General features: G+C 42.6%; 1 protein-coding gene across 3 annotated transcripts; it reads right to left on the bottom strand.

Moving 5' to 3' along the window:
- Positions 1-1,185: 1,185 nt before the first annotated feature.
- On the bottom strand, positions 1,186-13,138 carry Usp1 (ubiquitin specific peptidase 1). 3 transcript variants are annotated; one of them, XM_021160431.2, is made up of 9 exons: positions 12,581-13,138; positions 9,938-10,176; positions 8,458-8,578; positions 7,868-7,972; positions 6,821-6,981; positions 5,157-5,845; positions 4,381-4,551; positions 3,732-3,933; positions 1,186-2,651 (listed from the first exon to the last, which is right to left on the bottom strand). In XM_021160431.2, the coding sequence occupies exons 2-9, from the start codon at positions 10,105-10,107 to the stop codon at positions 1,919-1,921; spliced, it is 2,352 nt and encodes a 783-aa protein (XP_021016090.1). In that variant the 5' UTR covers positions 10,108-10,176; positions 12,581-13,138; the 3' UTR covers positions 1,186-1,918. The 3 variants fall into 3 exon arrangements, with proteins under 3 accessions (XP_021016090.1, XP_021016091.1, XP_029332386.1); XM_021160432.2 differs by having other exon boundaries at positions 9,938-10,157; XM_029476526.1 differs by lacking the exon at positions 9,938-10,176 and having other exon boundaries at positions 12,581-13,137.
- Positions 13,139-14,935: the final 1,797 nt, after the last annotated feature.

Here is a 14,935-nt window from a genome sequence, read left to right as displayed (position 1 = left end):
GTGCTTCATATTTGTCAAGTGTTTACTGACTGAACCATTAACTAGAAATTTGCTTTAAGGCTACTTGATATCATTAAAGGTAACACCAAGCTTGGGTTTCATTGATTTTAATCTACAGTTAAATGAGAAGTCACATGGTTTTACAGCATAAATTAGTTGCTATCATCAAAATCATCTTCAGCCGGGCTTGGTGGCGCACGCCTTTAATCCCAGCACTCACTCGGGAGGCAGAGGCAGGCGGATTTCTGAGTTCGAGGCCAGCCTGGTCTACAAAGTGAGTTCGAGGACAGCCAGGGCTACACANAGAAACCCTGTCTCGAAAAACCANAAAAAAAAAAAAAAAATCATCTTCAAAGTAATTAACTTCAATATGGAAAAGGTACACAGAAAAAAGTGAATGCTTTCTATTCTCAGCACAGTTCCCCTTGAATATCCATGGTCTCTGAAATGTCTCACACTTTTAGGTGATACTGTGGGTTACAGAACAGCAACAATGGTACTTGTCACGCCTGACCTCTGGAGTCACTTGAAATGGCATTCTTTCCTCTTTGGTGGGCTGTGGGGTGGCAAAGGCAGTAACCATTAGGGAGAAAATGCTACGTGAACACCTGTCATTCCTCATTTGGTTACCTGAACTGTGTGACATCTCAGTGACAGTGTGAAGTATATGATTTAGTTACAAAATACCGGGTTTTTTCTCATGAGCTGCAATGGAGATTTCTTACTCCATTTTGTTATACTTCCTGACAATGTTTCCTAAAACACCTTTCTTGCCTCAGGAATCTCTACAGCTCTAATAAATAGCACAGGATGGTTACTTTTAAAAGTTCTACTAGTGATTCTAAACTTAAGGGAAAGTACAAGGACGCATGATCTAATAATTCCCATCACACCATCTGTGAGGAGATGTTAATAAGCAATTTTTCCATTGAAATGGAATGTTACTCCGATAGCATTTGTGTATTTATTCGGGTGAGTGTCCCTTGGCAAGTCCTTAGACAACTGACTTAAAATGAAGGAAGGATGTGTTAAGGTTGTTAACTTTGCTCTGAAAGTGGTTGGCCTCTGCTCTACTGCTGAGTATTAAATGTTATTTATGCTTGATGACTCTCTTGTACATACACATTAATCTAAGAACTCCACTTTGATTAAAATACACATTTTTTTTTTAAAAAAAATCACACATTTGGTTGTTAAACAGCTTAAATTTTATTGACCTCCCAGTTTTTAAAAAAAAGTTAAAGGTCACACCTCTAAGTTGATGTTCTATGTACAGATCGTGCAGGGTATGAAGAGATACAAATTAGTCATGCCAAAAAGATTGACTAGAGTACAGAGTCATCTTCATAAATACATATAAAATTCCTATGAAGATAGAGGGGATTGCCAGGTTTTCTTAGACACTTTCCAAAGTTATTCAAGGCACAAAATATACACCATTGTGAATATACATATTCTAGCCTTTGTGCCTGATACAGCGCAGAGATTTGCTTCATGACTATTATAAAACTAAATATACTGAGTGAGATTGTTTCTTGGGTGAAAAAGCCAGACCTATAAACATCAAGTAGATAATTACTCCAAAATTTGGAGAATACAAATACAAGCACTTTATTTTAAAAAGCAAACACAAAAGATCATGTAAATCCAAGTGTTAACTGTTTCAAGCTTCCATTTTGGATCATTTAGAATCTACACAAGTTTGTTCCCAGCTTATCCATCACTAGTCTCTACTAAGGAAAATGATTCTAAAAATTAACATGGTTTTCAGTATTTAAAATCTCACTATTTATATAAAAGCCTAGAGAGACCAATAATATCCAATAGCTTCAAGAGATAAACTAAAGACTCTTAGATGTCATCAACTTTACCAACGTCTGTCCAGGTCTGTTTAATATTTACAGGGAAGATATACTCACTATAATTTTTTATAAAATAGCAAGTAGGGAGTAGACGTAGGAGATGTAGAAGGGGAGAGAGAATTCAGAAAGTCTTTCTCTTCTGTAACTTTTACTTCAGAATCGTCAAAAAGCAACCACTTCCCCTCGTACTCCTTTAAGCTTTGCACTACATAGGAAATTTTGTTCTCAAGTCCGTTCATGTTAACGCCTGTTTGGTCACTGGATTCCTTGTTCCTGTCAGATTCGTGGGTCCCATTAGTATCATTAGTTTCAGAATTTCTATTGTCAGTGAATGGTGTCCCAACCACCTTATCAGGATTAGACGCTTTGTTGTACAGCTCATAATCTGCTTTGCTCTTTTGTCCACCAAGAAGTCCAATACCTTCTACATTTTTTTTGTTCAAAACTTTACTTGGCTGGGCATTTCCACCAACTCTAATTGATACTTCATCGTCATAATTTTCAGCCGTCCCCCTTGCTTCCTCCTCATTCAGTGGCTCTGGCTTACCTATTTCACACATCTGGTCAACCACAAAATTCCCCTTATCGAGTTCTAGACTGTTAAGGTCAGTGACTTTAACAGATGCGGTATAGTGCCCACTACTAATAGTAATGCCACTGTGCATCACAACAGCAAATAATCCATAGCTGTCATTAGTCGGCTTTGTGCTCCATTCTTCTAGTGACAGTTTAAGAGGTGTCAATAAAGGAGTGTTGATCTTGGAAAGTCCACCACCGTAACAATCAAACCTTTGGAAGGAAAAAAAGGTTTCCTGTAATTCTGTTTTACACACAATGTAAAGCCAAGTAGTAAGTCCTTAATGTTTAGTTACAAGCAACAAAGGCAGACTAAGACTTCAATTTTGAGGAAAATGCATACACAAAAATATTAAAATAGAACCTAGGTATAACGGTGCACACATTTAGTCCTGGCACTTGAGAGGCAGAGGTAAGTGGATCTCTTGAGTTCAAGGCCAACTTGGTCTACATAGCAAAGTCCAGGCCATTCAGAGCTACTCAGTGGGGCACTCTTTTTATAAATTAATTAATAACTGATGTTTGGGTGTTTCTGCAGAAAGTATTTTCTTCATTCTTTTATTAGATTTGTACACTAGGAAATTAGCATGCAGAAACCATGAAGTATACAATAGCATATCAGAAAAGACAAGATTATTCAAAACAGCCATTTTTATATCTATTTTTAAAAGCTTTTGGACAAATTCTCAACTACAAAATTTTCCAAAGTTTTCAGAAATGAACTGGATTTCCTTTAAAACTGAAAATTTTAATCCCCTCCCTGTCCCCCAATGTCAGGTATGGTGGCTCAAATCTGTAATCCTAGCTTGAGTCTGAGTCAAGAGGCCAGCTATGTCTATAACAGTGAAACCCTATCTATCTCAGAGAAGGAAGGAGGGGAGGAATAAATTAGACTTCTTAGTGAGGCTCAGTAGCACACGCCTTTAATCCTGGCACTCAGTAAGCAGAAGGAAGTGAGTCTTTGAGTTCAAGGCCAGCCTGGCCTACTCAGAGACACTGTCTTGGAAATAAATTTATAAAAAAAAGAAAAAGAAAAAATAATGACTCCATTTCAACTCCACAGAAGCAGACTTCTACTACTAGCACCTACAGAATGCATATGAAAAGGTGTGTGAGAACTGTACTGGGTTTTCTGGAGCTAAAGTTCAAACCCAGAACCTTCTCTATGCTAGACAAGCACACTGAGCTGAGCTCCAAAAGAGCAGACACAGAGTCGGTTCTCACACACAACTTCACTTGGCACAGCACTGTAGACAAAGCCACTGTCTCCCTCGGCTTATTCACAATACTCACTCCAAGCCACTAGCAGCAAAGCACTTCAGATGAATAGTGATAACTTCAGGCATTTTATCAAACAGGAGACTTCGCTCTGCTTCCGTATAATGATGGCAATTTTCACAGAAGTATTTATCCTCTCCTACAATTCTCTCCACTGAAGCAAACTGTGAAATTGCCCATCTCAAGGTCTTCATTTCTGTTTTTGGCTCTGGAGAAACTGTAAAACAGAATTGTTCACTCATAAATATCTTTCAGACATTGAAAACTTTAACCAAGTTTCATGCGCGATATCATTCAGTTTCAAATAACTGATCCCCAACATCTAAATACTTAGTATTAGCCGAAGATACACACACACACACACAAAGAGCGAGACAGACACACACCAAAAGCCAAATAAGCCCAGTCTCAGGTCAGTCGCCAGCCTTGTGATTCCTCAGGACATTTCCATACTTTTTATGATTTACATTGAACACAACAGTAGCTCAAGTAGAAATTTAAAATGACTTCAGTTAATAAAATATTAAGGTCTCAGATGTTACAGCATTTCACTTTTCTATTACAATTTGGCAAGTAGGATTAACAAATGGTGCTGAGAACAGGACGGACGCTGGCTCTAGCTATCTCAGTCGGCACACCCAGGCCTCCCTGCCCGGCCGCTTACTTTCGGAGCTCTCCTCGACTTTGGAAAGCTCATCTTCTTGCACGGGAACACTAATATCCTGGAAATCCTCTCTTCTTTCTGTTAAGCTTTCACATTCCAAACACCGCGTCCTTAACACGAGCTGACCTTGAAACAGTTTCTCTACTAGCTCAAAGCCAATCTGCTCAGCACCTAAAATGAAAATGGGAAAATGTTTATGCAGATTTGCTTTTCAGTATAGCCCAATTCATTAATTCCCTATTGATAGTACATCGTGAACACAAAACCCGTTTTCATATCTTATTAAGCAGTGCTTTATTCATGAAGTGTAAAATTCCTACCAAAAAATTTTTAAATATGAATTACTATCTTTAGAACAAAGTCGGCTGTGTCTTTAACTTGCTTCCTAAAGACATGTCTTTCTACAGCTGCCCCAGAGAGACACATCTATTGGAGCAACCATCACCCACAATAACTACAGCACGCCCAGCAGATGTTCCCTAAGAGGAATGAATACATGTGTAAACAACACCAAGCAAAGCAGTTATATCTCAGGTCTAAGACTCACTGAACTCAAGTTTCCCTTGAGTTCGTGTCATACTGCATAGATAAAACGACAGCTTTCCCATTAAAAAGGTTTTTAACTTCCCAAGTTTAGAAACCATCAAGCAAAATTACCCTAATAACAACAGCACTACATAATACACGTTCACAAACTCAAGTACAATGCTGGGACAAACTAACTATCTTAAATCCTGTCTGTTACCCTCACTAGCCGACCTAGTAACTGCACTGACCTTTGTTTCCGGACTTAGCTTCACTGCTGTCCACAGGCGTGTCGCTACTTCCTGGAGACTCGGGTCCACCGTTAGCTGTGTGGTCACTTCCGTACTTCTCCAAGCCCTCTTCAACGTCACCCTCCTTTTCTTTAGGTTGTCCTTTGGAGCGCTGGTTGGTTGTTATTTTTCCAAGACTACAGAACTTGGAAAGAATGCTGGGTTGCTTAGTGGATGGCTTTAACCAATTTATTTTAACTTTTGATTTCTTCTGTGAGGACTTTGCACTCTCACTTTCAGAAACACACTTGGGGATGATCTTAGGAGCGACCTCCAGTGTGTCTCCAATAGCTTTTCTCTTTGATCTGGTTTGTCTCTGGTTTTCTTCCAATGGCTGGGATTCCCTGGACAGTTTAACCTTTTTCTTCACGTTACTTGACTCACTGTCACTTTTTCTTTTCCAGTTCCCTTTGGGGAGCTGCTCTTTGACGTCCTCCGTATTCCTCATACTGTCAATCTCTGTGCTGGTAATTCCACCTGTTTCCTCTTTCTGAAGAGATTGTTCTTCAACCTTGCTGGATAATTCAGCCAGGTTTTTTATTTCTTCTTTTTTTAGGAGTTGGCATGTTTCTTGAATGTTTCCCAGAATACACTGTAGCACTTCCTGTGCATCATGCTGTAGAAATCCTTCATACATAGGGTTGAGTTCCCTATGAATAAAAAGGCTCACTTTAGCTAATTCTAGTTTTGTTTAGTCAGAGAAAATTTTTCTATTAGCTATTTTAAATATCCAAAAGCATTCTACTAATTTGAAACCTCTTACCTAAATTTACAGCTGAATGTAAAAACAATTTGACCATTATTTATGGTATTATCTTATAATACCATCACCCTCTTCTACATTATACATTTGTGTGTGTGTGCTCACGCATTCACAAGGGCTCCCATGTATGTGCATGTTTATTTTTGAGCACACACAAGTCTTTGTAACCTGCAGGTTTTATGCATGACACATTTCATACACAGATCCACAGGTTGCAATCTGAACCTCCTTAGGACCCTGTGTCCAGGAACCCTCGCTGGTCTATGGGGCACTGAAGTGGAAACTGTTCCGACTTCCCCAAGCCCCCTTCAAGATCATGCTTGTGTCCTCTGCAGCACGGGTTTATTCTTATTCTCCCCAGCCTATAGAACTTGCAAAGAATGCTTAGTGACCAGCTTTAACCAATTTATTTTAACTTTTGATTTCTTTTGTGTCTTACATTCATGGTCAGAAACACACTTGGAGCCCGAGCATGTACAGATCTGGGGGTTCAAGCCTCAGTATCATAAAAATGACTAAATCTCTCAATACTCAGGGCTTTACCGCCAGTGACTGGTTTGGTGTAAAGACTATATACCTGTATTTTTTTTTTTTTAAATGCAGTATGGCACATAAGTATGAATCATCTATGTATAGGCCAGTACTCTAGTCAAACATGAGTCTTTTGACAGAAAATGTATTATTTCACATCAGGAAGACCATGAGTAAATTTGAATATAATTAATCTAACATCTTTTAATTTTAAGCTATGAGCTGGAGCTTCAATTGTCTTGCCATCTACTCCCATGTGTTCATATACTACCCTCTTCTAAAGACAGTAACGAGTAGGGAAAGAATGGTAAAACTGTGTTAGAGCCTGTACCTGAGTGTGTTCAGCAGTCGCCTTGGCTGTGTAGCAAGTTCATCTGTATATTTCTCTGGATTTAAGAGAAAACTAGCCTGAAGCTGCTCAACTGAAATTATTAAGGACTGTAAACTGCATATAAGCTCATAACTTGCCAAAGACTCTTCTTTGCAGCTTCCCTATCAAGAAAAAAAACAAAACATAAAATTAGTTTTTAAACATTAAATAAGTGCCTCTTTCCTTCTTGGTCTCATAGCACAATATAGCTTTTCTTTCTTTTGTTTTTTTTTTTTTTTTTTTTTTAGTTTTTCGAGACAGGGTTTCTCTGTGTAGCCCTGGCTGGCCTTGAACTCAGAAATCCTCCTGCCTCTGCCTCCCAAGTGCTGGGACTAAAGGCGTGTGCCACCACGCCCGGCAATATAGCTTTTCTAAACTTAATTTCAGTACAGCTAAGACTCTATTAGTCATACAAGTCAACTGTTTTTCTTCACCTTTTTCTTTTAAGTTGCTTTCTATATGGACAATGATTTTTTTAAATCAGTTTTCTTTTAATTTATTTACTTGCAATTAAGGCTAGGGGTATGGCTCAGTAGTAGAGTTTCACTTGTTTATGTAAGACCATAAATTCAGTCTTCAAAAAACATTAATGGCAATTACCATAGACTCCAGTGAGATACTTGTGATTGTGAGGGACAAGTGACAAGTCTAGTTAACAATGCATAAAACACTATATAAGGCTATGAATAATCTGGATAATATACAGTTCTGAAAAACTTAACAGAAATATTCTGTCACCACCGTCCTGAACTCTCCTGAGAATCTAGTACCTTTTTATTTTCCAAATAAGTGTAATTCTTCCCATTAGTTCCTTGTTGCGTGTGTGTTGGGGGCATGGCGGTTGTTGAGACAGGGTTGCAATGTGTAGCCCATCTAGCCAGTAAATCACTATGGAGACAAACCACGCTTAGCTGCCTCCCAAGTGCTGGGATTAAATGTGTGTATCAGTGGGCATGGCCTTCTCTCTAGCTTATTTTGCTTTTTAAGTTATTTTCTTAATCTTTTTACCTTCTCTTTCTGATTAGAGTCATCCTTCAGAGCTTCTTTCTTCCTTGAAATAATATTAAATAAGTGCTTCACTCCAGTCTTAAAGCCAGGACAAAAGTATAACACCTACAAAAAGGGCACTGTTTTAGTACTGAGCAAAGAGCACACCTAAAATCACTACTGTTTTCTGTAGGGCACGTTTAATGTGTATTACCTAAAACTGATAAGACCCTCATCAAACGAGTTCTCTACCCCACCAAGAGTAACCCGCTGATCGCTCAGCAGCACTTAGCTCTGAACCTAACCAGGATAAAAACCAACAAAATTTTAATAACACACAAAATAATAAAAGCTTTTAAGTGGACATAGGACATAGCACCAGAAATCAAGCAGTAAAGATTAAAGTTTGGCTTTGGCATCGTCCCTTAACCAATCTACCCAATCTCAGTATCTTCCCTTTACTCTTTTCTTGCCCACAGGAAGTAATGTACAGTTTCTGAGCATTATCATATAGAGTCTGTTTTGGTTTATTTACAATGTATGAGAAAGTATGGACAAAGCCATTCAATAGTCAATAATTTTCAGAAACATTCAACATTACATCACGTTACCTGAAGAATACTATTCAGATAACAAGTATTGCCAAGGTTATTCAATCCCACAAATGGTAACAAGTTCTCTCTCTTCTCGCAGCTCACTGGGGAGGACTGTGCAGCAGGAACAACTTGGTCACTGTTAACACAGAGGGAAGAGAAAGTATAAAGATGTGCCATCTTAAAGTGGAAATACTACTCCCCTAAACTTAGGATTTTTACAATAGGGATATGATCATTGAGCTATATACCCAACCCTGAACATTTATTGGTGAAACACACATAGGATAGATAAGATCTACTTTTAGTTATCCAACAGACTGCCCATTTGTTGAACAATGAGCTACCATAGACTCCAGCTAGAGCAATTTGGAATATTCACTTTTATTCTCTATTTTTTAATATAAAAATTGCTTAGTTGTAATGAATTCACAAGTAAAGACATCATACAGCTAGATTAAAGTAGCCACTCAAACAAACCCTTGTCCAATCCTATAGGACAGCCATTCTGAAGCCATGGAGTTTTCCATTTAGAGCTTTATAGATCTACTCTCAATTACATGTTTGTGCACGTATCTACCATAAAGGGGCACTGGGGGTGGGGGTGGGGTGAGCTTAGACTAGAAAACCCATCAGCTCTGTGTCCCCTCCTGTGACTGATGCACCCACACTGCACGTACAGTCCTTCCCCTCTTTCCTTTCTTCTTAGTGACGAGAGAATTTACATACATTAAAAAACATTCATCTTTAAAATCTAGTTTCAAAATAAACTGCAACTGTCCTACCTCTAGCAGATTTATGTTCTAGAGTATAAAAAAAAAACAAACAAAAAAACTGTTTTCACACACACTACACTGCAAAAATATCAAGCAGTGTTTACCATGTTCCTACTACACGGTTTTTTTTGGTTTGGTTTGGTCTCCCCGACCTGCCACCGCCCCCCCACCCCCCCAAAAAGGCTTCTCTTTTTCTTTTTCTGATTTTTCAAGACAGGGCTGCTCTGTGTGGCCCTGGATGTCCTGGAACTCACTCTGTAGACCAGGCTGGCCTCGAACTCAGAAATCCGCCTGTCTCTGCCTCCCAAGTGCTGGGATTAAAGGGGCATGCCACCTCCACCTAGCCCCTACTATACACTTTATTCCTTATCTTGCTAAATGCAAATCAATGTATACTTTCTTTTAACCTCTGTCAACTGTCAGGTGAGTACAGAACTATCAACTCAAGTTCAGTGCTCTTTCACTGATTCAGAATACAGAAATACATTTAAGGGGGCTGGAAAGATGGCTCAGCTGTTAAGAGCACTCACTGACTGCTCTTCCAGAGGTCCTGAGTTCAATTCCCAGCAACCACATGGTGGCTCACAACCATCTGTAATGGGATCTGATGCCCTCTTCTGGTGTCTGAAGACAGCGACAGTATACTCATATACATAAAATAAATAAATCTTTAAAAAAAGAAAAAAAAAACAAAAAAAATATATTTAAAATAAAATACATACATCTCAGATCCTCTATATTCAGAAGTTTTTTCTTCATTTTCTTGAGAATCAGTAAAGTCTAAGGCTCTTTTAGTTTCCTTTTTCTGAAAAAACTTCAAAGACAGTCTGTTTTTCTTGGATGGACTGCCTCTTGAAAGCCCATTACTTTCACTAGGTATGACGCCAGGCATTTTCTTTCAAAATTGCAAGGAGTTGACGAGAATTAACTTATTGAAGGAAGCTGTAATCACCAATTAAATCTATTAATCACATACAAAAAGATTTCATTAGTCCCCAGCTATCATATATAAGTGACAAAATAAGCAACTGTGAAAAGATTTACCAAAAGAATGGTACAAATCAGGACATCTTATTTCAAAACCTAATGCCTGACAGTAGACACTTAAAGAGTTTATTGCTTATTAATGGCTCTCACCCTTCCTAATGCTGTGACCCTTTAATACAGTTCCTCATGGTGTGGTGACAACAACCATAAAATTGTCATTGCTACTTCCTAACTGTAATTTTGCTACTGCTATGAATGGTAATTAATGTAAATATCTGATATGCCAGATATGAAATCCCCTGTAAAAAGGTTGTTTGACACACCACTGGGGGGTCTTGACTCACAAGTGGAGAACCACTGGCTTAAATGCCAATGATACGTATACGCGTCCAATGATACATATATGCATGCATGCACACACACCTGCAGACACGCACACACTAACTTCCTTTAAAATTGCTACTAAATTCTTATTACCATGTGTGTATACATATGCATATATATGGGTGTGTGTATATGTACATGCATTAAGAGCCATATCTCAAAAATACCCATTTACTAAAATCATTCATACAATAAGCAGCAGAAACTTTGGGCTAGTGAGATGATCCTGTGGGTCAGGACGCTTGCTGCTAACCCTACCAACTTGAGCTTAATCCCAGGGACTCAACTTCTCAAGAGTGCCCTCTGAACTTCCTGTGCACACCCATACACAAACAAGGTTTGAAAACAATAGGCTTAAGCAAAATTTCATTTTTTTATATACAAAAATAGTAACTGAACAATGGTAAAAATCAGGAATGAATAAGAAACCAAAGTAGTAGTGGAGACTAGAGTCTACAAGGCCACTTGTAGTCGATTTGAACTACACATACAAAGCTGGAACAGAGGTTGGAAAAACTTGCTCCGTCTCATGTGTGCTTAAAAATTACAATATACTTTAGTTTTCCAATTATGCTATTTTGAGACAGGGTCTCCCAGTGGCTGGCCTGGAACTCAAAAATCTACCTGCCAGCCGGGCGTGGTGGCGCACGCCTTTAATCCCAGCACTCCGGAGGCAGAGGCAGGCGGATTTCTGAGTTCAAGGCCAGCCTGGTCTACAAAGTGAGCTCCAGGACAGCCAGGGCTATACTGAGAAATTCTGTCTCGAAAAACCAAAAAAAAAAAAAAAATCTACCTGCCAGCCTCTTCTCCCCAGTGGGAAGTCCTACTGTCCACCACACCCAGCTCCAATTGTTTCTAAGCTTTGTGACTAGAAGCTGCTGAAAAAAGCATTTTCTACCCGTTTCAAGGTAAAACGTTAAATGGAAGGGGGGAGGAAGCTCTGAGATACAGCAATGCCTGTGATACTTTATAGAAATTTATTTTTTATTTGGAACATCTAGAAGAAAGATAATCCTTCTATTCCAATATTCCAAAAATATGAACGAGTTTCAAATGTAGGTAACCGAGTAGTACACACAAATTCATTCAAATTCTACCCCTAAACATTTCACCCCAGAAGTTCACTGTACACTGCAGGGAAACCATTTTTGGGAACCAACTCAGGAAAAACTGGACAACTGGCAAAATTTCCCATCTTATCTGCAACGTAACTTTTTGTCTCTTGGCCCCTTAATGTTCTTGATGAAATGTCCTGTTAGGAATGATAAACCAGCCTTTGCAAAACTGTCAGACTTCCCCCAAGCACTAATGACTCCGGAAAGGTGTCTTCCTGGGAGCCAGTGAGAGAAAAGAAGTCATCAGCCAGCTCAAACAGCGGCCGTCATCTCGGCCAGCCATCCAATCTGGGACCCTCTAAACAGCCAGCCAGCACTGATGGTCACCAAGAGCGCGACACTTTCCCGGGTGCCCAATCTTATGTTCTCCACGTCCCTTCTCAGAGCTTTCAGTCAAAAAAGCCTCTCCAGAACTATAACCCAAGCTTCGCACAATGAACTTAGCCGTAAGTCTTCTTGACCAAATGACACCGTGAATCCCCAGGTCCCACTACTTTTCAAATCTGTGTACAATTATAGGATTCAACTCTTCTTTCAAGAAAAACGTGAAACAATAAAAACAAACTCTTGGGCGCAGGGTTAAGACACGTGGCGCCGTACACACTTCTGGAGAAACTGTAAGTCAAGAAAATGCGCGGCAAAATTTCGCAAGCCCCGACCCAGGACACTGCGATCACAAACATCTCTTCTCCCGGCCAGCCTCTCCCGTTACGAAAGGCGTGGGCAGAGGGGCACTTGGGTCGCGGGTGTGCCACCCCGGGGGTCGCCGCGCCCGCCGGCAGTCCCTCGCAGCTCAGCCCGAGCCTAAGGGGCCCTCCCCACCGTCATAGTCAGCACCTGCCGCGCAGCCCCGGGCCCTGAACCCCGGGCGCTCCTTACCCGGTCATGGCCCTTCGTGAGTCCGCGGCGCCGCCGCCGAGGAGACCAGACGGGCAGAGTGCGGGCGCGACAGGTGAGCCCGGCCGCCGTCCCGGGAGAGGGATCGCTGGTGGGCGCCTCCCGCGGGGGAGTGACCATTCGTCCGCGGAGCGGGAGCCGGGCCGCCGCTCGGTCCTGCCCGCCGCGGCCCCACTACATCCCCGGCGCAGCCCGGCCGGGAAGGCTACGGGCGCACAGCGGTGGCGGCGCTCCCGAGCCGCAGGGTCCCCGCACGGCCGCCGAGGGGGAACTTGGCGCGTTTTCCTCAGTCTCAGGACCCCCGCGAGTGAACCCCCGCCCGCGCCAGCGTCGCGGCTGGAGGTGGCGTCCACGGAAAGTGCCGGTTCTCCTCTCCACGTTGCAGAGGCGCGAAAGGCGCGAGCCGCCGCGCGACCGCCCCTCGCCCCCGGCACGCTCGGCTCCGGAACCAGCTGGAACGGTAGTTCCTCCCGGGGCCTAACGGGTTCTGCAGTTTAAACAGCGCAGGCAGCGGCACGGGCAGCTCGCGCGGGTCCTCGCAGAGGCGCGCGCTGCGCAGGAGGCCGGGCTGGCGCGCAGGAGGCTCGCTCGCTCACGCCCTCTTTTTTTTTTTTTTTTTTTTTTAATTCTTTTTAAACATTAGTACTCGCGAGTTGAAGGGGAGGGAGCTTACGGGTCGGGAGATGGGACAGGGAGTGACTGGGACAAGCCCCTTCCTCAGGTGCTCAAATGCGCCAATCCAGGCTGAACAATTTCCAAAACCTCATTCCTCCGCCCCACCAGGAAGAGCCAATCAAAAAGTACCTATACGAATAAAACAATTAGCCGGCAGAGAAGACAGTCTGACCAATAAAAAAAGTACAAGGAACGAGGCCCAGCCAATCCCGGGAGAGCATAGGGCGCCCTGGAGCGGCTCTTTGCAAGCTCATTGGCGCTCCAGTGCGCGCTTTCTCTGCCGAGGTTAGGGTTCCGCTTTCCGTTTTGTTAGCATGGGGAGGTGGCGAGCCCGGAGGGTGTGGCTTCTGGGCCGAGGCCCCGGTGCAGGCCCGCCTCTCTCTGGTTTTTTTTTTCCTTCCCCCTCCTGGCGTGCGCTCTCCGGAAGGGTTACCAAAGACGCTCGGAAAATGGCTGATGCGCTTTGCTAGCTGCTCGGCGCCCGCTGGGCGTCCAGTTTGCCGAGGAAGCCGCGGTCCAGCCAATCCCAAGTTGTGTGATAAGAATGAGCATTGCCTTAGCTAGACAGTGCACAGCCGAACGCCTTGGAGCCTCCGGTCCTGCTCCCCTCTCTCGCAGGCTGCGCAAGGGTTTTAGTTCTCTGGCTGGTCTCGCGGCTGGAGCTTCAACGGGTTCTGGCGCGAGCCGGTACCGAATGACCCACAGGCAGCCGCACGGCCTCACCCGGTTTGGGGGCTTGGTTCTGTATGCTCTATCTTTTGTGAGATGATCTCACAGTGCGGTACTGCAGTTGATGAGAACTCAGTATATTCCGTTCAAGTGGGGGTTTTTTGTTGTTGTTTTTTAAATATCCACTGTGTGCGTTGCCCTGTTTAATGCCCATCGTGTATTGGTCTGTTTAATGGCCACGGTGTGTGTTGCCCGGTTTAGTACCCACTGTGTGCCTTGCCCTGTTTAGTGCCCTCCGTGTGTGTTGCCCTGTTTAATGCCCTGTTGAACTATTTTCAGCATGGTAGGGATAACAAGCGAAGGGAATGTACTCCATGATCTACAGTCTACCGAAGACCGAAATTAAACTGATGATTTGAAGTAGTGTAAATGGTAGTTTTTTTAAAAAGGTAACCGTTTGGTCGTTTCGATTGCATAAACAAGACTGACGTTTCAGCAGACAGTTCCAGGAAGTGTACCTAGAATGGCATGGAGGGGAGGTCCATTTGTGGGAGAAGATGAGCTGCACATCACACGTGTCCATAGCACCGGGGAGCTTTAGGAGCTTGGTGTTGGAAATGAGGACAGGATAATAGGGAGTCTAAGTACGACGGTAGGAACTGGTAGTGAAATGGGCGTGTGTGGGAACAAGCAGGATGCACAACTCTCCAGGGTCATCTGGCAGCCTGAGGAGTTCCTGTCAACTTTTAGGGACCTTCACACGGTCCAAACTGGGATTCGTGGCTTAATTCCAGAAACTCATTTTCAGACTTGCCAGTTTGTGAAGCAGATTTGGAGTTTAAAGATACTTTACTGTAGGGGTAGGGAAAGATAAGATACGAAAACATGGCTGTAGAGGAAGGATCCCAGAGAGACCTGTCCAAGAATGGGTACAAACTCGCCAGGCGTGGTGGCGCACGCCTTTAATCCCAGCACTCGGGAGGCAGAGGCAGG

The sequence above is a fragment of the Mus caroli genome, chromosome 4, assembly GCF_900094665.2.
Source record: "Mus caroli chromosome 4, CAROLI_EIJ_v1.1, whole genome shotgun sequence".
Classification (NCBI taxonomy): Eukaryota; Metazoa; Chordata; class Mammalia; order Rodentia; family Muridae; genus Mus; species Mus caroli.
This window is presented reverse-complemented; position numbering and strand designations above follow the sequence as displayed.